This window comes from Palaemon carinicauda, chromosome 12 (assembly GCF_036898095.1).
Source record: "Palaemon carinicauda isolate YSFRI2023 chromosome 12, ASM3689809v2, whole genome shotgun sequence".
In the NCBI taxonomy this organism is placed as follows: Eukaryota; Metazoa; Arthropoda; class Malacostraca; order Decapoda; family Palaemonidae; genus Palaemon; species Palaemon carinicauda.
This window is the reverse complement of record NC_090736.1, coordinates 155,180,661-155,202,745: the sequence shown is the minus strand read 5'-3', so window position 1 is coordinate 155,202,745 and position 22,085 is coordinate 155,180,661. Positions and strand designations below refer to the sequence as shown.

Below are 22,085 nucleotides of genomic sequence, written 5' to 3'. Positions count from 1 at the left end.
GTGCAGGTGTTTTTCCTCAACTTAAACTCTTGGACTCTTTATTGGACAGATTTAATTGTTGATGACTTGGATTATTTTTTTTTTTTGGACTTTCTTTGACTAATTCAAAATGGCTGACGCTTCACAAGCCCCTAGATTTCGTAAGTGTAATGCTAGGGACTGTAATAGGCGTCTTCCAAAGGCCTCTCTCGACCCACATACTGTGTGTTCTAATTGTCGGGGTAAAACCTGTCAATTAGGAGATCGGTGTGAGGAATGCGTGGGCCTTTCGGAATTCGATTGGCTCGAATAAGATAAGTATTCTCGTAGGCTAGAGAGAGATAGGGTAAGGAGGAGTTCCTCTAGGTCAGTAGATTTTTCCTCTCCACATGCCCCTGACCCTAATCCTTCCCCTGTAGTGGTTGTACCTAACCCCCCTTCTGGCACTCAGGAACCATCTATGCAAGACATGTTACGTGCTATTCATGCCTTGGGTGAAAGAGTTGAAGCGTTAGCAACTGATCGTAATCAACTCATGGCTGACGTTAAAGAGCTTAAGTGTCAGAGTGCCACAGCGGAAAATAGTGGGAAAGTGATTAGTGCGCAAAGTGTTGTGAACAGTGTTGCGACCGAGGGTTCGTCTGTTCGTGCCTGTCGTTCACCTAGTCCGAGACCTCTTGCAAGCTCCCAAGCCCAGGGGAGAAGTAATGTCGTACGACTTATGGGTTCGAGAGGCCTTGATCAGCGAACAGATCACCAAGATCGCCCCTACCATAAGACGAGAGAGCCCATTTTCTCCTCGTCATCCGAAGGCTTTTCGCATAAGAAACCGTGGAGCAAGGTTTCTAGGCCCCTTAAGCGAAAGTCGGTCCCTTCAGGACAGGTCCAGCGTCCTGGATGTAGTCATTGGGACAGTTCTGACCCATTGCAGTCATCGGATGACTGCTCGCCGCCTAAGCAACAACGTTACACAGGCTCAGAGAGTCTTGGTGTAGGCAAGGTTGTGCCGTCTCAGACGTTAACCCCGTCGTTTACCGCACCCATTCCCGTGGACCCTAAATGGGTTATACTGCAGGACATGCAGACTAAGCTCGCCTCCCTTATGGAAGACTATTCTGCCGATAAGGTTCACGTTGATCCTAGCCGTTTATCTCATCGAGATCCTGGCCTTCAGCCGCCCAAACGAACCTTTGTGCGTCCTGTTGACGTTAGCGTAGCTAAGTCACGTCAGTCACGATATGTAGAGCCTCACTCGATGCGGTCACGTGTTGACTTTCAGCCGCATTTGGACGTTAGGCCACTTCCTAATGCTCCTGTTGACGTTCAGGACGTTCGCCAACCAGCGGAGTTGACTTGTTTTGACGCTGAGCGTCAACCACCGCAGTCTAGAGTTGTTTTGACTGCTCAGACTAGGCAGTCAAAACAGTCTCGAGTGGACGCCGAGCGTCCTCCCGCACCTGTTGTTGTTGACAGTTCACAGACTGTTAAGCAGTTACATGACGTTGCGTCCTGGTCCGCTACTAATGCACCAGTGCGTGTGGACGCTGCGTGTCAAGCATTGCCAACCCCTTTGCTTGTTACTCAGCAGTTGTCAGATGAGGATCCTTCAGATGAGGACGTTGCTGACCCTCAGCATGATGATCAGCCTTCGGATGTAGACGAACCCAGAACAGTTCCTCCATCAATGGACTTTAAGAAAGTCATGTTAATTTTTAAGGAGTTGTTTCCCGATCACTTCGTCGCTGTTGCTCCTCGTTCGCCGCCGTCTGAGTTTGCTCTAGGCTTACCTGCTAACATGCCAGCCTTTACAAAACTTGTGCTCTCTCGCTCTTCCAAGAGAGCTTTACGGCTTTTAGGCGACTGGTTGGAAACCAAGAGGAGTTTGGGGAAGACGGCCTTTGCCTTCCCTCCGTCTAAACTCTCGTCTAGATCGAGCGTCTGGTATGCCACGGGAGAAGTTCTCGGCTTGGGAGTCCCTGCCTCTGCCCAGGGTGACTTCTCAAGCTTTGTAGACTCTCCCCGCCGCCTAGCCATGAGACGCTCGAAGATTAGTTGGTCGTCCTCGGACCTTGACCATCTGCTGAAAGGCATTTACAGAGCCTTTGAAGTTTTCAACTTCCTTGACTGGTGTTTGGGAGCCTTAAGTAGGAAAATCTCATCGGCTGATAGAGATGTCTCCTTACTGATTATGTCCTGTATGGATAAAGCCATCCGCGATGGTTCCAATGAGCTCTCCTCCTCTTTTACGTCGGGAGTCTTAAAGAAGCGAGAGTCCCTTTGCTCTTTTCTTTCGGCAGGAGTTACTCCCTGTCAGAGATCTGAACTGCTCTTTGCTCCCTTATCAAAGTTTTTGTTCCCGCAACAATTGGTTAAGGACATAGCTTCTTCACTCGTGCAGAAGGACACCCATGACTTGGTGGCGTCCTCTGCTCGCAAAGGGACTCCTTCTACATCCTTTTCAGCTAGACCTAGGATAGACACTCCGGCATCCAGATTTATTCCGCCCTTTCGTGGCAGAGCTCCCAGCAGGGGAAGTACTCGTGCCGAGGGAAAGAGAGGAGCCAAGTCCTCACGTGGCAGAGTCTGACTGCCCACAGCCTCAGACAGCAGTAGGAGCCAGATTGAAGAACTTCTGGCAGGCCTGGGAGAAGAGGGGCGCAGACCAACAATCTGTGAGGTTGCTCCGAGAGGGGTACAAAATTCCATTTGTACGCAAACCTCCTCTAGCGACTTCCCCCATCGACCTCTCTCCCAGGTACCGAGAGGAGTCAAAGAGACAAGCCCTAAACCTAGAAGTGTCTCTATTGCTAGAGAAGGGAGCGGTGGTGAAAGTCTCGGACCTTCAATCACCGGGGTTTTACAACCGTCTCTTCCTAGTACCGAAGAAGACAGGAGGTTGGAGACCGGTGCTAGACGTCAGTGCACTCAACGTCTTTGTTACGAAGACAAAGTTCACCATGGAGACCACGAAATCAGTCTTAGCAGCGGTCAGAAAGGGAGACTGGATGGTCTCTCTCGACCTAAGAGACGCGTACTTCCACATCCCCATACACCCAGATTCCCAACCGTTTCTGAGGTTTGTTTTCAACAATGTGGTATACCAGTTTCGGGCCTTGTGCTTTGGCCTAAGTCCTGCTCCTCTCGTGTTTACGAGGCTTATGAGGAATGTTGCAAAATTCCTCCATTTATCGGGAATCCGAGCCTCCCTTTACTTGGACGACTGGCTTCTCAGAGCCTCGTCCAGTCATCGCTGTCTGCAGGATCTTCATTGGACATTGGATTTGACCAAGGAATTGGGACTTTTGGTCAACCTCGAAAAGTCCCAGCTGATTCCATCCCAAACTATACTGTATTTAGGGATGGAGATTCGCAGTCCAGTTTTTCGGGCTTTTCCGTCTGCCACCCGAATAGAGCAAGCCCTGCTCAAAGTCCAACTGATGTTGAAGAGAGAACGGTGCTCAATCAGGAATTGGATGAGTCTAGTAGGAACTCTATCATCCCTGGAGCAGTTTTTCTCGCTAGGAAGGCTACACCTTCGACCTCTCCAGTTCCATCTAGCCTTTCACTGGAAAAAGGACAAGACATTAGAGACGGTCTCAATCCCGGTCTCCGAACCAGTAAAGGCATGCCTGAATTGGTGGAACGACAATATCAGTCTGAGAGAGGGACTTTCTCTAGCAGTTCAGAACCCAAACCACGTACTATTCTCAGACGCGTCGGATATGGGTTGGGGTGCGACCCTGGACGGTCGGGAATGCTCAGGTCTGTGGACCTCAAGTCAGAGGAGCATGCACATCAACGGCAAGGAGCTTTTGGCAGTCCACCTGGCCTTGATGAAATTCGAGAGTCTCCTTCTAAACAAAGTGGTAGAGATCAACTCCGACAATACCACAGCCTTGGCATACATTTCCAAGCAAGGAGGCACCCACTGTACGAGATCGCAAGGGACCTGCTCATTTGGTCAAGAGATCGAGGCATCTCCCTGTTAACGAGGTTTATCCAGGGCGACTTGAACGTCTTAGCAGACTGCCTCAGTCGGAGGGGTCAGGTAATTCCTACGGAATGGACCCTCCACAAGGACGTGTGCAAGAGTCTTTGGGCGACTTGGGGTCAACCCACCATAGACCTCTTTGCAACCTCGATGACCAAGAGACTTCCAATCTATTGCTCTCCAGTCCCAGACCCAGCAGCAATGCACATAGACGCATTTCTTCTAGATTGGTCTCATCTGGACCTATATGCATTCCCACCATTCAAGATTGTCAACAAGGTACTGCAGAAGTTCGCCTCTCACGAAGGGACAAGGTTGACGTTGGTTGCTCACCTCTGGCCCGCGAGAGAACGGTTCACCGAGGTACTTCGATGGCTGGTAGACTTTCCAAGGAGTCTTCCTCTAAGGGTAGATCTGTTACGTCAGCCCCACGTAAAGAATGTACACCAAAGCCTCCCCGCTCTTCGTCTGACTGCCTTCAGACTATCGAAAGACTCTCTAGAGCTCGAGGCTTTTCGAAGGAGGCAGCCAGTGCGATTGCAAGAGCGAGGAGAGCTTCTACCATTAGAGTATACCAGTCGAAGTGGGAAGTCTTTCGAGACTGGTGCAAGTCAGCATCTGTGTCCTCGTCCAGTACCTCTGTAGCCCAAATCGCTGATTTTCTCTTACACCTGAGAAAAGTTCGCTCCCTTTCAGCTACCACGATCAAGGGCTACAGGAGCATGTTGGCTTCGGTCTTTCGGCATAGAGGCTTAGATCTTTCCAACAATAAAGACCTACAAGATCTCCTTAAGTCTTTTGAAACCTCTAAGGAACGTCGTTTGGCAACTCCTGGATGGAACTTAGACGTGGTCCTAAGGTTCCTCATGTCAGACAGGTTTGAGCCATTACATTCAGCCTCCCTGAAGGATCTCACTCTCAAGACACTTTTCCTAGTGTGCTTGGCATCGGCTAAAAGAGTCAGTGAACTGCATGCCTTCAGTAAGAACATCGGCTTTTCTACAGAAAAAGTCACTTGTTCTCTTCAACTTGGTTTCCTGGCCAAAAATGAACTGCCTTCTCGTCCTTGGCCTAAATCTTTTGATATTCCTTGCTTATCAGAGATCGTAGGCAACGAACTGGAAAGAGTGTTATGTCCTGTTAGAGCTCTTAAGTTCTATTTAGCTCGTACTAAGTCATTACGAGGTAAATCTGAGGCATTATGGTGCTCAGTCAAGAAACCATCATTGCCTATGTCAAAGAATGCTTTGTCATATTTTATCAGATTTTTAATACGAGAAGCTCATTCCCACTTGAATGAGAAAGACCGATGTTTGCTTAAGGTTAAGACGCACGAAGTTAGAGCTATAGCAACCTCCGTGGCCTTCAAGCAAAATAGATCTCTGCAAAGTATCATGGACGCGACTTTTTGGAGAAGCAAGTCAGTGTTCGCGTCATTTTACTTAAAAGATGTCCAGACTCTTTACGAGGACTGCTACACACTGGGTCCATTCGTTGCAGCGAGTGCAGTAGTGGGTGAGGGTTCTACCACTACAATTCCCTAATTCCAATATCCTTTTTTAATCTGTCTCTTGAAATGTTTTTTAATATTGTTTTTTGGGTTGTACGGAAGGCTAAGAAGCCTTTCGCATCCTGGTTGATTTGGCGGGTGGTCAAAGTCATTTCTTGAGAGCGCCCAGATTAGGGGTTTGATGAGGTCCTGTTGGTATGGGTTGCAGCCCTTCATACTTCAGCTCCTGGGAGTCCTTCAGCATCCTAAGAGGATCGCTGGGCTTCGTGAGGAAGACAGACTTACAAGGCAGAGTAATCGTCTAAGTCAACTTCCTTACCAGGTACCTATATATTTGGGTTTTGTTATATTGATAACTGTCAAAAACTCTAAGCATATACGCTGTAAACTTAATTAACTCTGGTCTCTACCCACCGCCTTGGGTGTGAATCAGCTATTATATATTCACCGGCTAAGTTAGATATTTAAAAATTATATTTTAATTATAAAATAAATTTTTGAATATACTTACCCGGTGAATATATAAATTAAAGGCCCTCCCTTCCTCCCCAATAGAGACGCAGCGGGACGAGAAGAATTGAAGGCTTGTTTACATGCATGTGTGGTATCTGGCCGATAGTTGGCGCTGGTGGGCACACCCGCAACCTTCATAGCGATCGCTCGCGAGTTTTTTGTGTGTGTTTTCTGTCGAGCCGCTGAGCAGCAGCTATTATATATTCACCGGGTAAGTATATTCAAAAATTTATTTTATAATTAAAATATCATTTTTGTTGGGATTGCAAGTGATGTGTGTGGCAACAAGGTTGTTGGAGGCAGCATGAGGAAGGGCAGTGAATGGTGGAATGAAGGAGTGAAGGTAAAAGTGGAAGAGAAAAAGAGGGCTTTTGAGGAATGGCTGCAGAGAAATAGTATAGAGAAGTATGAAAAATATAGAGAGAAAAATGTGGAAGTAAAGCGCAAGGTAAGTGAGGCAAAGAGGGCAGCTGACCTGAGGTGGGGTCAGGGATTGGGTCATTCATTTGAAGAGAATAAGAAGAAGTTTTGGAAAGAAGTGAAGAGATTAAGGAAGGCTGGCTCAAGAATTGAAGAGACAGTGAAAGATGGAAATGGAAGGTTGTTGAAAGGAGAGGAGGCAAGGAAAAGGTGGGCAGAATATTTTGAAAGTTTACTGAATGTTGAGGATAATAGGGAGGCAGATATAATTGCTGTTGCAGGTGTTGAGGTGCCAGTGATGGAAGATGAGAATGAGAGAGATTACAAGAGAGGAAGTGAGGAGAGCACTAGATGAAACGAGAGTAGGAAAAGCATCTGGTATGGATGGTGTGAGAGCTGTGATGTTGAAGGAAGGGGGTGTGACTGTACTTGAATGGTTGGTGAGATTATTTAATATGTGTTTGTTCCGGCGTAGATACAAACCCTCTGCTATTTATAGGGTATACTTTCGGTGTAGCTGAAAGATGAGCCATGATAATATTAGTGAAGCACAACTACCCCATCCGCTAGTTAGTGGGTGGGGGGTGGGGTAGACTGGCTACCCTGCTCACTCACACCTCTCGGCTGAGTAACCACTTTACTTTATGGCTCGGTAGAGGTCGGACCTGCTGCCTTTCTCTCCCGCAAAGACTTGCCTTGATTGTTTTTCTGTGTTTTATTTTTTTTTCTCTTGTGTGTTTTCATTTATCTTACATATATATGAGTGTATATATGTATAAATGGAAATATAGGTTTATGTTGTTAGATACTTGTAACTTTAATTACTGTTGACAACGTATCCGACTGCCTCCGCCGTAAGGGAGTTGTCATTGCCGCCCTACCCTGCGCTGATGGTCGGCAGGTTCTCAACACTGCTGTGTTTGTTTCATTACTGAATTAAAGTGTATAACAGTTCAGCTCCCTTTCGAGGAATTATCTTACAAGGAAGGTGACTTATTCCCCGAATAGTGTATTTTGTGCACCGGAGCATGAATTGTAATTGATCACAAAGGAATGAATGGCGAGCGATTGTGACGTAGTTCTGGTAGGCCCTGCTGCTTCCTCTGTTGCCTTGGATGACCGCGGGGGGTAGCAGCAGTAGGGGATTCAGCGTTGTGAAGCTTCATCTGTGGTGGATAGCGGGGGAGGGTGGGATGTGGCTCCCTGGCAGTACCAGACGAACTCAGTTGAGTCCCTTGTCAGGCTGGAAGGAACGCAGAGAGGAGAGGTCCTCTTTTTTGTTTGATTTGTTTAATGTCGGCTACCCCCCAAAATTGGGGAAAGTGCCTTGGTATATGTATTTATGATAAAGACAGCTATATAAGTCATAAAAACTAAGATTCTAGTGCGTGATACTTCAAGCATAATTGTATGCTCTCTTTGACTAGTGAGGATCACCAAAGATTACAAGTTAACCAAAATCATATGGTGACTGGAAAGGAAGGAATTAGTTTTTGTAGATGGTAAATCAAGTTTGTTCCGACACAATATACTCACCGAGAACTACTTTCTATAGGAGAGTCACTTGACCTCTCAATCTCGACCAAGATTTTCCCGCGTTACCCCCCATCCCGCTCCATATAGTTTCTACCCCCGCCGCCAGGATACGCCCTGAGGGCAGGATCAGGGCAGGTCACTGCCTTCCCGGGTCAGCATCCTCATTAAGTTCTTGGTTGTGAGATGTGAAACATCTCACTCTCTCGCTCTCTCGATCCTTTGGCGCGTTGTGATTCCACGTGTTTCCAGTGTGGGGACTTGTGTTTTTTTTTTTCTGCGTAGTGCTTTTTTCGCAAGTGTTTTCAGTACGTCCCCCTTGCGTATATCCAATGTTCTTGTAACTCGATAGTGTTGGCCCTTCGTGTGCGAACGATGGAGCATGTGCGTCGTTGCCCTGGTCCTAGAGCCGGAAAGTCGTGTGGGGCTTTCCTCTCTAAGCCAGAAGTGGACCCTCATTCCCTTTGTTCCACGTGCAGGGGTAAAGTTTGCTCCTCCTCGGACACGTGTCCGGAGTGCGTAAGTTGGGACGGCATACAGTGGGTACGATACAGTACCAAGAAGTCGTCGTCTAAGCGTTCCCCCAAGAAAGTGAGTGGCGTGTCCTCTTTACCGTCGGTCAGTGATCGGTCCGACGAAGCCTCGGCCTCTCCGTCTCCTTCGCAGAGGAGTGGGCAACAAGCCCCCAGTGTTATAGTTAGCCATAGTGTTCTCCCCGGTGAACCCAGTGTGAGGGAGGAACCAAGGGCTGGCCCCTCTGGAGAGAACGGAAGGGCCGCTAGTGCTTCGGGTGAATCGGGCCACTTGGCAGGGGATCACGCTTCCTCGGAAGACCCAGTGTGGGGCAGTGTTGCTATTTCGGAGTCCCCCCCGCCCTCGTGGGCCGGTGCGTCGGGCTCTCCCCCTCCAGAGGACAACCACGCTAGAGTTCGCCGCCCGAGTAGCGATGCTTTTGGGTGGAAATTGCCGAAGACTCCGGGGAGGTCACCGCTAAGGATGGACGTGTCCCTGGGCCCCTGGCCTCCTAGCAGGGATAGAGTAGACACAGTGCCCTCGATCTCTACAGCAGTTCCCGAAGACTTCCTTCAACATCCTGTCTCGGACGATCGACGGCGAAGAGCTTCCCCCGCGCATCACTCGAGCAGCCGTTACGCGAAGAACGTGGCGCCCTCAGACTCTTCGGAGGCGGATTCATCCTCCGGAGGAGAACTCAGGGAGAAACGACACCGGAAGAGAGAGCGGGCCGAAAGCGATCGTTCCCGCTCCAGGTCAAGGTCGCGGCACAGCAGGAAGCGCCCCCGCTCTCACTCCCGTAAGTACAGGAGGGATGTCTCTCCCGGCGGCGAATGGGTCTACGTCCCTTCAGGAGAGTCCAGAAGGCACCGCTCTCCAGACTCTCGGTCCAGTGAACGAGCCTCTAGGTTGTCGCTACCTACGCACAGCCTAGAACCGCTCGATCTGCCACGCAGGAAGGACCTCGCTCTTAGGCATAAGTCCTCGAGGCCTCCGGTTCACCCCGCCCAGCGGGGGGAAACGCGCTTCCGAGAAGGCAGCCCGACCGAACCAGCCCAGCTGGGGCGGTCGTCGAGCAGGAAGGACCGGTTCCCGTGGTCAGGTCATCCCACCGGGACCGTGTCCTCCTCTTCCAGAGCCTTGGGGCAGTCGAAGGCCCTCCCGGAGCCGGTGACTCCCGCCCTACGGCGAGACCCACCCGCGTACGGAGCGCCCTACGGTTACGGGTCGACCTCCCTGGAACCAAGAGGAGAACGCCCTGTCTACCGTCCAAGCACGGCGCCCCCACGCCAAGCCGAGGCCTCGGCCGACGGAGGCGAGGCTTCCCCGTCGGAGGACTCCGCCTACAGAAGGGTGGTAGGTCTCATCAGGAGGCTCCATGGGATTCCAGAACCCTCGGCGCCTAAGGTGAATGCCTGGAGGTCGAGCCTCCTGAGATACACTCACCGTGACGCCCTGCCGAAGTCCTCCCTGGCCCTTCCGCTCGCCCCAGACCTAGTACTGGGACAAGAATACATTGATAACTTGGTGGCCAGCAGTGCGGAGGCCCCCAAGTCCCAGAGTGCCTCCAAACTCCTCCAAGGTCTCAAGCCACAGGGCAAGGTTTATATTCCGGAAGGACGGCGCCCAGGTCCCTGTAGGGTGGACCCAGCCTTGGACATCCTGGGACAAGGCGGCTCGGACGAAAGGGCCTCTTCAGCCCCTGTGTCCTTCTTACCCACTGAAGCCGCCATGATGGAGGAGATGTCAAGAGATCTTGTGAACGTCTCCTCATGGCTGGACTGGTGGGCCTCCACGTTGGTGAACGTACGAGCCTCCACAGACCCCGACGATCCTGAGCAGCAAGGTCTCCTGACGGACCTTCTCACCTCCGGGGGGAAAGCCCTCAAGTTTATGGCTTACCAAGCACTCTCCTTGACGGCCAACTGGGTCCTTAGAAAACGGGACACAGTGCTTTCTAAGTTGGCAAGGAAAATCCCGGACAGAGAGGCCCGAGTGGTTCGTAGCCTACCCCTAGGGGGTGAGTCGCTGTTTCCTCTGAAGGAGCTAGAAGTGCTAATGGAGAAGGTGTCCAAGAGGAGAGAGACCAACGCCCCCAGACAAACATCCTCCAGGAGGCCTCCTTACAGGAGATCAGTCTCGGATAGTGCCGTGACTCCTCAGGCCACCCCCAGCTCTTCGAGGAGGGACGCCCCCTCCTCCTCCTGGACAACAACCCCTCAGCCCTCCCGCAGGGGAGCTCCAGCTCCTGCCAGCTCCTTCAGGTCGGGTTACTCCGCCTCGAAGAGAGGCAGATCAGGCCGCCCCTCTAGGAGAAGGTAGAGGGAGAGGCCCCCTACTCCCGCCCAAGCCTCGGGTTGGGGGATGCCTCAGACCTCATTGGCAAGCATGGAAAACGCATGGGGCGGATGCTTGGACGGTGTCCGTCCTGAAAGAAGGCTACAGGGTCCCCTTCATAGCGGATCCACCCCCTCTTATTCCAGCCACCCAGACAGAATGGTTGGCCCCCAGGGACCTGTTGAAAAGGGCCACCCTGCAAAAAGAAGTTTCCTCCATGTTAGAGAAGGGAGCCATGGAAGAAGTCCTTCTCCCAGGGCCAGGCTTCTACAGCCGCCTGTTCCTGGTGGAGAAAGCAACGGGGGGGTGGAGACCAGTGATAGACCTGTCGGCCCTCAACAAGTTCGTCAAGAAGACGAACTTCAAGATGGACACCCCAAAATCCGTCCTGATGTCCTTGAGGGAGAAGGATTTCATGATGACGATCGACCTCAAGGACGCGTACTTCCAGATCCCGGTCCACCCGTCGAGTCGGAAGTTCCTCCGGGTAAAATGGGGCTCCCAGATCCTGCAGTTCAGGACCCTCTGCTTCGGCCTGTCGACGGCCCCTCAAGTGTTCACGAGGGTCTTCGCGACGGTCTCAGTATGGGCTCACGAACGAGGTATCCATCTCATCAGATACCTGGACGACTGGTTGCTCCTTTCCAGCTCAAAGGCCCTCTTGGAAGAGCAAGGGAAGGACCTCCTCCAATTCTGCAGGAGTCTGGGAATCATTATCAACCTGGAAAAATCGAACCTAACTCCATCCAACAGAATGGGGTACTTGGGTATGACGTTGGACACCGTGCAGGGGAAGGCCTTCCCCTCGGAAGACAGGATACAGAACCTCATCAATATCATTCAGCCATTCCTGTCGGAGCATTCCAGGAGGGCGAAAGACTGGCAGAGGCTGATAGGTCACCTGGTCTCATTAGAGAAACTGGTTCCCCAAGGGAAGATACGGCTCAGACCCGTACAATGGAACCTCAAGGTCCTATGGTCCCAGACAGGCTCTCAGAAAGCGTTGATTCCGGTCCTTCCGGACACGAGAGCAGCCTTAGAATGGTGGCGATGCCAGTCGAACTCCCTCAAGGGGATGCCCCTCGGGTCCTGTCCCCCCGAGTTTCTCCTGTTCACAGACGCCTCCAGCCTAGGGTGGGGAGCCCACCTGCGGGAGGAAACAGCAAGCGGTACCTGGTCGGAGACCGAAAGGCATCTCCACATCAACGTCCTGGAGCTAAAAGCAGTGCAGAAGGCATGTCTGCACTTTGCAAGTCGGTTGAAGGGAAACACCGTGGCCCTAATGTGCGACAACGCCACGGTGGTAGCCTACATAAAGAAGCAAGGTGGCATGAAGTCGAAAGAACTGTGCGACCTCACCATAAACATCCTGCATTGGGCGGACGAGCACCAGGTGGTACTTCTAGCAAGGTTCATCCCCGGGAAAAGAAACGTGCTAGCCGACGGCCTCAGCAGAATGGGTCAGATAGTAGGGACGGAGTGGTCCCTACACCCGGAAGTGGCCAGACTCATCGTTCAACGCTGGGGCTCCCCGGTGATGGACCTCTTCGCAACAAAGCTCAACGCCAAGCTACCGTTCTATTGCTCCCCGGTACCAGACGAAGGAGCAGCCCTAGAAGACGCCTTCCAGCACAAGTGGGACAACCTGGACGTATATGCCTTTCCCCCCTTCACGTTGTTAAGGCAGGTGCTCAACAGAGTAAGAGCCTCCCAAAACCTAAGGATGACTTTGGTAGCGCCCTGGTGGCCGGAGAGAGAGTGGTTCGCGGATCTAAAAGACCTGGCAAGCCATCCGCCTTGGCATCTGCCCCCCAGGCCAGATCTGCTGAGTCAACCTCACTTCCTCAAGTTCCACGACAACCCTCTCTCTCTTCGCCTTCACGCCTGGAGACTATCGAGCGGCTCCTGAAGAAGGAGGGGTACTCCTCCTCCACAGCTAAGAGGATGTCCCTATACCTAAGAAAATCCTCTACCGTGGTCTACCAGGCGAAGTGGGCCGCCTTTACGAAGTGGTGCTCGGCAAAACACATAAGACCTCTTAAAGCTTCGGTCCCTGACATAGCTGACTTTCTCGTGTACCTTAGGGATGAAATAGGGATGTCAATCCCAGCTATTAAAGGAGTACGGGGAGCCTTAGGCCAAGTCTTTCTCCTAAAAGGCATCGACCTGGGGACCTCGAGACACATAGCGATGCTGATTAGAAGTTTCGAGCAGTCCTGTCCTCCTCAAGCCAGGAGAGTGCCCAGATGGGACCTGGCCAAGGTTCTGAAAATGCTGTGTCGTCCTCCCTTTGAACCCCTCAAAGATATTGGGGACAAAGACCTCACCCTCAAGACAGTCTTCTTGCTAGCCTTGGCTTCAGCTAAGAGAGTCGGTGAGATCCATGGTCTGTCCTACGACGTGGCACACTCCAAAGGGTGGAGGGAGGTATCCTTCAAGTTCGTACCCTCCTTTGTAGCGAAGACTCAGAACCCAGCAGTCTGGGACCCGAGGTTTGAAGGTTTCTCAATTCCGGCCATTCCCAAGACAGGCAATACGGAAGACCTGAAGTTATGCCCAGTCAGGACGCTCAGGAAGTACCTGGAAAGGACGGCTCATCTCCGTCCAGGTGCCAAGAACCTCTTCGTCTCCTCAGGTGTTAATAAGAAGCAAGTCTCCAAGAACACTATTTCCTTCTGGCTGAGACAAGTCATCACTAGGACTTATGAAGAGGACAAGGTGGCAGTACCAGGCACTCCCCGCCCCCATGACATCAGAGGCCTGAGCACTTCCTTGGCCTTAGAGAGAAACATGGCAGTGGGGCAGATCCTACAGGCCGGCACTTGGTCGCACCAGTCGACCTTCACTGCCCACTATCTCAAAGACTATTCAAGAAAGTCTTTAGATGGATTCTCAATTGGGACAGTCATCGCCGCCCTTCAAGCTGTGTAGCGGCAGGCTAGAAGACGTCCCCAACGGTGAATAGACTCGTCCCTACTTCTTCAGGAGAAGATTCAGTAGAGAAGATGTTAAGAGGTGAGTCTTAAAATAATAAGTGTAAGGTTTCCGCAGTTACCCTCTATCCGCTCTCTGATAAGCCCCGCATTCCTTAGCCCTCCAGGCACTATGTGCCAGACCAAGTGGCAGAATGGCTCTCCCGCCTCCTAAGGTGTAAGTCTCCTATAGAAAGTAGTTCTCGGTGAGTATATTGTGTCGGAACAAATCAAAAATTTTAAACAATTTTTATTTTTCCTAACATACTCACCGAGAACTACTTTCGGGTAATGGCCCTCCCGTCCGTCCCCGAGTGCCATTCTTCCATTGCCGAGTTGGGCTAAACATCGAACTTAATGAGGATGCTGACCCGGGAAGGCAGTGACCTGCCCTGATCCTGCCCTCAGGGCGTATCCTGGCGGCGGGGGTAGAAACTATATGGAGCGGGATAGGGGGGTAACGCGGGAATATCTTGGTCGAGATTGAGAGGTCAAGTGACTCTCCTATAGAAAGTAGTTCTCGGTGAGTATGTTAGGAAAAATAAAAATTGTTTAAAATTTTTGATTTTTAGATGGTGTGACTAAATAACAAAATTGATGGTTGAATTACGTTGGGAAAATTGTACCACAAATTAGGAAATATCGTATAAGTGTGAATTTTAGAGATGAGGAAAAGAGACGGAGATTGTCGGAGTAGGTGATGAAATGGACAAGAAACAATCTGTTTGGGAATCTGTAGGTATGTTAGTAGTAGGATTAAGCCAACAAAAACAGAATCAGGTGTTCAACCATAAAAATAATGTAATTTAGAAACAGTTTATCTCAGTGGTTCCCAACCTGGGGGAAATTTGAAGCTTCCAGGGGGGAAATAATTACACTACCTACTAACTAAAACAAGCGGAAAATGTCCACATAGTACGTGCGGCAATTTGTTGTTAGCCATTCAATTGTGATATGATCATATCATTTCTCACTGACATGATATTCAAGGGGAGAATTGGAGTGTCATGCCCATTTCTGAGGCAGGTGAGTGGGCATGAGGGCTGGGTGGGGCATGAAGGGGCAAATCTGGATGGTTGAACTGGGTGCAGGGGGAAATGACAGAAAAATGGTTGGGAACCACTGGTTTATCTGATTGGTGGTGATATGAATTTTATGCTGTGTTGGTATTTTTCATAAATTACTACCCCTTGGTATGTAGAATTTGTGTACTGAACACTTCATGAGAATTAATGATACCCTATAGAATCTTAAAACAGTTAATCAGATATCGAGTTTATAAATATCCAGAGGTTGTCTTACAATACCTTTACCATTTTCTGGGTAGTTATTGATATGCCTCTCCTTCTTCCTGTGATTGTAGTTTTCTCTTCTTAGTTTTACTTTCACTCTTATTACTTTCTCTTCTGGGTTTGTATCTACGCCGGAACAAATAACAAATTTGTTAGTAATTTGTATTTGTCCTAATATACAAACCTGGAGCTATTTATACAAATTGGCCCGCCACCCTGTCCCTCAAGAAGTCCTGCCATAAAGCAAAGTGGTTACTCAGCCGAGAGGTGTGAGTGAGCGGGGTAGCCAGTCTACCTGGTGAGAGTGGGGCTGAGGTCAAGTGGAAGTCATATAATTCCCTTTCCAGTTTTCCTTCCCGATATAAATAATCATGAGTTGCTTGATTGCTTTTATTTTCTTTAGTATGTTGCAATTGTAGCCTGTACAGTGTTTAATTTGAATAATATTCTGTATTCCATGTTTATATTTGCTTCTTCAATAATTTGTGTTTAAAGGATTGGTATAGGCTAGGAAATGTGTCAATGATATGAAATTTGTCTTTTGTTTAAAAGGTAAACAATATTGGTAATTGGTAATCAAATTTCACAGGAATATTTAAAGGGAGAAAAAGTAGTAATATTTTTGTTGAACATTTTTGGTGATGAGTTTTGTATGATGAAGATTATACTTAAATTGTTACTTCGTATGATGCAGGTCGAAAAAGCTGTCTTTTCTGCCACCGAGAAATTAGCTAGCGCTGCTTTCCTTGCTGCTCAGAAAGAGGACCTGATGTCGGTTGCAACAAACAACTTCTTAGTTTATTTAGGACTTATCAAATGTGAGGTAAGGTTACTACATTGATTAAGATTTTCATTTGATTGATTTGTATGTAATTATGCATTAGGAACTGCCATTTTATTTTTCTGAAAGGGTTCTTTATAAACGTATATTTCTGGCAGTGCTCATACTCCAACAGTACTGTATACATTTTGAATTGAATTTATGAGTAGAGTGAATGAAAAATATCAATAAGGCTTCAGCTTATATACTGTTTAATTCCAACATTATTTAATTTAAGCATATCACAGTTGATTGTGATCATGAAAGAATTAACTTATAATGTATGAATACAATCGGAGAAAGATTTTTTTTAGAGCTTTAAGCTGATTTGGCAACATGAAAGGAGGCCAATATCAGAGTTATTTGGGATACATAATCATTAACATAAAAATTGATACTCTACTAAGTTACATTACTTTGAGAAATAAGTAAAATTTAGAGATTTTGATGGACCTGTGACCTAGAAAAAGGTCAAAGTTAGGAATTCTCGTAGCCAGCAATCACTCTCTTTAAAAGGTACAGTTGGACACAAGAGACCCTGGCACACTTCACTCTGAAGAAGTGCACCATGTCACACCTTCACCTCACGGTGAGTAACCAAATAGATAGTGTAGGGAGAAATGGAACAGGTTGTGGGCAGGGCTGAACGCAGTGAGGGTGTGGCTGGATGCACTTCTTCAGAGCAGGATATAACAGGAATTCCTCCAAAATCAAACCATTGTTCTCTAGTCTTGGGTAGTGCTATAGCCTCTGTACCATGGTCTTCCACTGTCTGGGGTTAGAGTTCTGTTGCTTGAGGGTACACTCAGGCACACTGTTCTGTCTAGTTTCTCTTCCTCTTGTTTCACTAAAGCTTTTATAGTTTATATAGAAAATATTTATTTTAATGTTATTACTATTCTTAAAATATTTTATTTTCCCTTGTTTCCTTTCCTCACTGGGCTATTTTCCCTGTTGGGACCCCTGGGCTTATAGCATCCTGCTTTTCCAACTAGGGTTGTAGCTTAGCATTTAATAATAATAATACCTGTGTCCAACTGTACCTACAAACCATGTTTCATCAAAATTAGAGAAAAGATAAGTTTTGACCATTAAAATGACTTGTATCATTAAGAAAAGCTTTCAGATATTTTTATAAGTGAATAAATATATGTTGAGTCCCTTGTTAGGCTGGGAGGAACGTATAGAGTAGAGGTCCCCCTTTTTGATTTTGTTTCTTTGTTGATGTCGGCTACCCCCCAAAATTGGGGGAAGTGCCATGGTATATGTATGTATGTATATTTTACTTGTAACCCTTTTACTGTTTTTTTTTTTATGTAGGATAAGAAATTCAAGTTGGACTGGGATCTGAAAGGATGTCTATTGGCAGTGACTAATCTAGTAAAGCAACCAATGTTTCCAGTACAAACAAAATCAACATTGCAGCTTTTCCTGTCCAAGTAAGTACTGGTATACAATCTTGTTGTGCATTTGTGGACTGGCAATGATTAATTGTACTCTATTTAACCTCAAACTTGTCTTATTGCTGTTTTTTTTTCTTTTATGATTTTATGTAGTAATTTTATTTTTTATGGATTTAGAAAAGAATTTGTATTACGTATTAACCCTTTTACCACCAAAGGACGTACTGGTACGTTTCACAAAACTCATCCCTTTACCCCCATGGATGTACTGGTACGTCCTTGCAAAAAACTGCTATTTACATTTTTTTTGGCATTGGTTTGATAATTTTTTGAGAAATTTCAGGCATTTTCCAAAAGAATGAGACCAACCTGACCTCTCTATGACAAAAATTAAGGCTGTTAGAGCAATTTAAAAAAAATATACTGCAAAATGTGCTGGGAAAAAAATAAGCCACTGGGGGTTAAGGGTTGGAAATTTCCAAAGAGCCTGGGGGTAAAAGGGTTAATTGTACTATACTTAACATCAAACTTGTCTTATTGCTGTTTTTTTTTTCTTTTATGATTTTATGTAGTAATTTTATGTGAACGACACCTCGTAGTAACGGGGGATTTTGAGGAGGGAGAAGTCTGATTGGAAAGGGATCTCTGGTAGTGGTATCACTCGCCCCAGTTTTAATACCGACAGCCTTTAGGGGTGAGCGAGCTAGATATATTCCTAGCATTCCATGCAACTTTTTTCTCTGGTATATTTACCAGTATTTATACCTTTGAAATGGTGCTTTAAGGAGCATTTATGGAGCGACACAGGTTGAGCCCAGAAATAGATTTTTCCTTCGTCAAAATCCCTTTTTATTGATTAAGAAAAGAATTTGTATTACGTATTAAGGAAACATGTTATGACTAAGCATTGAACTGATTTAGCTCAGATTTCATCCAAAGTTGGCTCATTAGTTCCCCCCAAAATAACCTAAAAAGTTATCTCATGCATGGGACATTTTACTTAATTCATCTTAGCAAAAAAAGATTAATACTAAGAATTTGAAAAACATTTAACTGACTAATCTTCCTTTCCATGGATATGTATGTATACATATTATGCTAAATTCTCATTTGCATAGATAATGAAAAATAAAATTGAATTTTGGTGTAGTTTTTACCAATAAATTGGTGTTATTTTTAATTTATCATCTTATGACGTTCATGTAGTTGGAGGTATGAAATATTTTGTGCTAGTTTTTTCTCTTGTATAGATTGAAGAAAAATTTTAAGCATAAATTATACATTGAAATAATAAGAAAATATTAACATGTTTGGCCTTCTTTACTTTTTCAGACCCAACCCGAAGATTGACGATTTTAACCAGGAGAAGCATAAACTTATGATTGCGTTGTTTCAGTAAGGATTTTGTTCATTAGGTTATCCGTAGATCGTATGATTGTTTTTCTGAGGACATCACCTTCCTTCAAACTTGAAGAAAATATTTCTGCATTGTAACTTCATTGGTATTGAAAATAAGTGCAGATTTGATAAGATCAGTTTTTAGTTTTGTAGGTTTTATCGATGCAGGAGGCCCCCCTGTTGTTGAATATACAGTGTTTGAAATTAATCTTTGAAAAATATGGCATTCATCATAAAAGAAGAGTGGAATTGGATACCTTTAGATAGAATATGAAATTCTTCTTGAGAGAGAGAGAAAGTTTAATATTTGTTGACGAGATTATCCAAAAAATATGTAACAATTTTGACAGAAAATATGGGATTGTAATTTAAAGAAATAATGTAATGAGGACAAACTTGTTTATAATAAGTTCAGTAAGTTTATATATATTTTGAAAATGTGAATTTGTTGTTTAGTATTGATATGGTCAAGGACTAAATATCCTGGGGATTTAAGATAATAGTTATTTCCTTTTGTGTTGGTTCACTCTAGTTACTGAAGTATGGTAAAGCAATATAACCTCACCTAAAAATTAGATTAGCAACTTACTTAAAGGTATGTGGAGTGTTATATGTATGGCATTATTTGTAATGCACGACTTCAGAATAGAACCATTTTGATATGAGGGAAATGATGAATATTTTTCCCATGTAAAAACATTGAAAATATGTAGTTCCATGAAAGACTTCACTCTAAGAAATTTCAACACATATTTGCGTGTTGAAATTTAGGATTGTTGTTTGTAAAGAAATCCTACGTTGGTTTGCTGAATTTTGTTCAAGTAATTTTGTGTGTAAATTTTGATCTCGGCAAGCTTTTTATTTTATTAGAACTGCACATGAACCACTTTTTTGTTTCTAAGAGTTGAAGAGTTGTTTTGATGATGAGGGTCCCTTCAAAGATGAGTTTAATCCGTTCCAGGAGCAAGCTCGTAACCAAAAATGCTTTTAAACCGAAATAATTTTCTCATAAAGAATGAAGGGAATTCACTTGATAGTTCCACACATCTATAAGTACACATAAATGCTCATCATTAAAAGTTTGTAATGTTACATAAAGAGAAAATTACAGTATACCCCTAACATCAGAAATTAATATAAGTTATCAATTTACAAGGAATAGAAAGTATTCACAAATTAACTTTCACTTTGAGGAAAGTATCTGCTGACGTACAGGAGATGAGAGAGGAGGAGGAGTTACTGCTTAGTGGGAGAATCTCCTTCCATGAGAATTTTGGGTAAAATATCGACTCTTTCTTTCTTGAACAGTTTTCTCTATCACTAACTGAATCACTTACTTTATGTTTTACGTAAACTCGGTCATCTTTATTTTTGCACTTACATTAAGTTATGTCAAAGAACCCACAGAATAAAGAGAGGACTGCATTTTCCTTTTCTTTAGAATAGCATGAAAATGGGGTAAAAATCACATAAATATTGTGTGAATGCTGGGTGTGTGGCATATGGGCACCAATTGACTAATATCGTGCCATTCTTATTAGTAATTGGCCACAAAAAATATGCATACATAGGGAAATTTCTGCTTGTAGAATGCTCGTATACCAAATTGACATTTCATGCTCATGTACAGAAATGATCATACAGTATTCCGAGCTACTTGCAATCCAAGGTATTACCGTTCTCGATTTTTATTAACCAAGGTTATGAAATATATATTTTGTGTAATTACCCAATTATCTTTAGTTCCTACATATCATAGCTACTGCATTCAATCAGGTAATGATCAGGTACATTGAAGAATGATTTCCTTCCTCTTAAGCAGCATATTTTAAAAAAAGAAGAGCATCTCATCCCACATATACTTTGAAATAGATCAGCAATCCTGGGGTTGCCATATTCAATGACAATGCTTTTTCATCGACTAAAGTTTTAGAAATTCTCTTGCGTCATCTATTTTTCCTTGCCTCTTATTGGGTCCCACTTCTTTCCTTTTCCTCCTCAGGTATGAGCCAGGAAATGGGTTTAAGCCACCCATTCCTGTGGCCACCGCATAAAAAGACTTCATTTATGATACAAAGTGTATAGCCAAGTAACCTTTGATGTACTTTAGGTTTTATTGGCGTGATAAAAAGTTATTTCTTTGTACAGAATTCACAACTTTCACAAGTTTGAATGTTTTTAGCTTTTTAGAGAAATTTAGGTACAGTTTATAGTAACTGACTGCTTTGTAATTTCTGTTATTTTTATCAGCCTTAAAGTAATTTTTATTTCTTTACTTGAGCTCAGGAAAACCATAGTAATAAATTTTTGTTTTTGTTTTTTATTTGAAATGCTACATATTCCCTACTTAATAGTGGAAAATTAAGAAATCTTGCTTGTTTTTACTGGGTAAAGTAAAGTCTTGCTTATTTATCATAGAATTTAGGTACAAAGGCTTCAACAACAAGGTTCTGTCTACAATTATTATTTACAAAAGGAAAATTTCTTTAAATGCTGTAGAAAAGCATATAAAATGGGTACGATTGGACCCAAAAGGATTTTTTTTTCAATTATTGCAGAGCTCGGTTTTTGTATACAAAGTGTTATCAACCTTTTTAGGATGTATTTAATTTCAAGGCTGCCTTTAGATCTAAGCCAAATCTTTTAATTCTGCTTCAGAAACAGAGATTGTCACCCGAGGTTGCCGTGATATTACTACAATTAATACTTTTTAAGCAAGCATAGTGTTTGCAGTGCCCATGTGGCAAGTATGTTGCCATGTTAGTGATATTAATGATGCCAATAGGATTTTTGCATCTGTCCTAAGTACCTGTTATCCATTAGGTTCTTGTATTCCAATTTGACAATATTAATTTGTGACAGGTAAGCTGTCCCATCGGATGTTCTTTGAACATTCTCAGCTACCTTGGTTTATTATGATGGACCATGAAAAATTTTGGTGTTGATTAAAAATATTTTTGTTTTCATTCATTTTGTAAACCTTTTCCTAACCAAAGAACAGGAAGCCTTGTTCAGTGTTTTGTTAACCAAAGATACAGTATTTCATCATAATAAAATGAGGTATAAGGTTTTGTTTTATTTTCATAATAATTTAAAAGGGAATAGAAATTAATATATTGATATCTATCACTGTTCTCACCAATTATCATCATTATATTATGCATTTTTATGCCTGCTCTTCTTTTAGACATAATTATCTTATGCATTTTTATGTCTGTTCTTCTTAAGACATTTTGATGTCCTCTTTTGTTAAATATTGAAGAACATTTTATAGTTGAGTTTCAATGATATTGCTGTTGTGAAATTCTGTTGAATATATTATCCATTTGTTTTTTCTTTTTGTCCAAACTGTTGAACCTTGTGTCTTGCCTTAAAAGAAATCTAGTTTCTAGGCTTGGAAAGAC

General features: G+C 45.0%; 1 protein-coding gene across 1 annotated transcript in view; it reads left to right on the top strand.

Annotated features, from left to right (window-relative positions):
- RanGAP (Ran GTPase activating protein) overlaps positions 1-21,745 on the top strand; it is a 47,643-nt gene extending 25,898 nt beyond the window's left edge. Inside the window, exons 10-12 of the mRNA XM_068384650.1 lie at positions 15,755-15,883; positions 17,201-17,319; positions 18,616-21,745. Coding sequence (XP_068240751.1) covers positions 15,755-15,883; positions 17,201-17,319; positions 18,616-18,682 — 315 coding nt within the window. The 3' untranslated portion in view covers positions 18,683-21,745. The remainder of the gene's footprint in view (positions 1-15,754; positions 15,884-17,200; positions 17,320-18,615) is intronic.
- Positions 21,746-22,085: the final 340 nt, after the last annotated feature.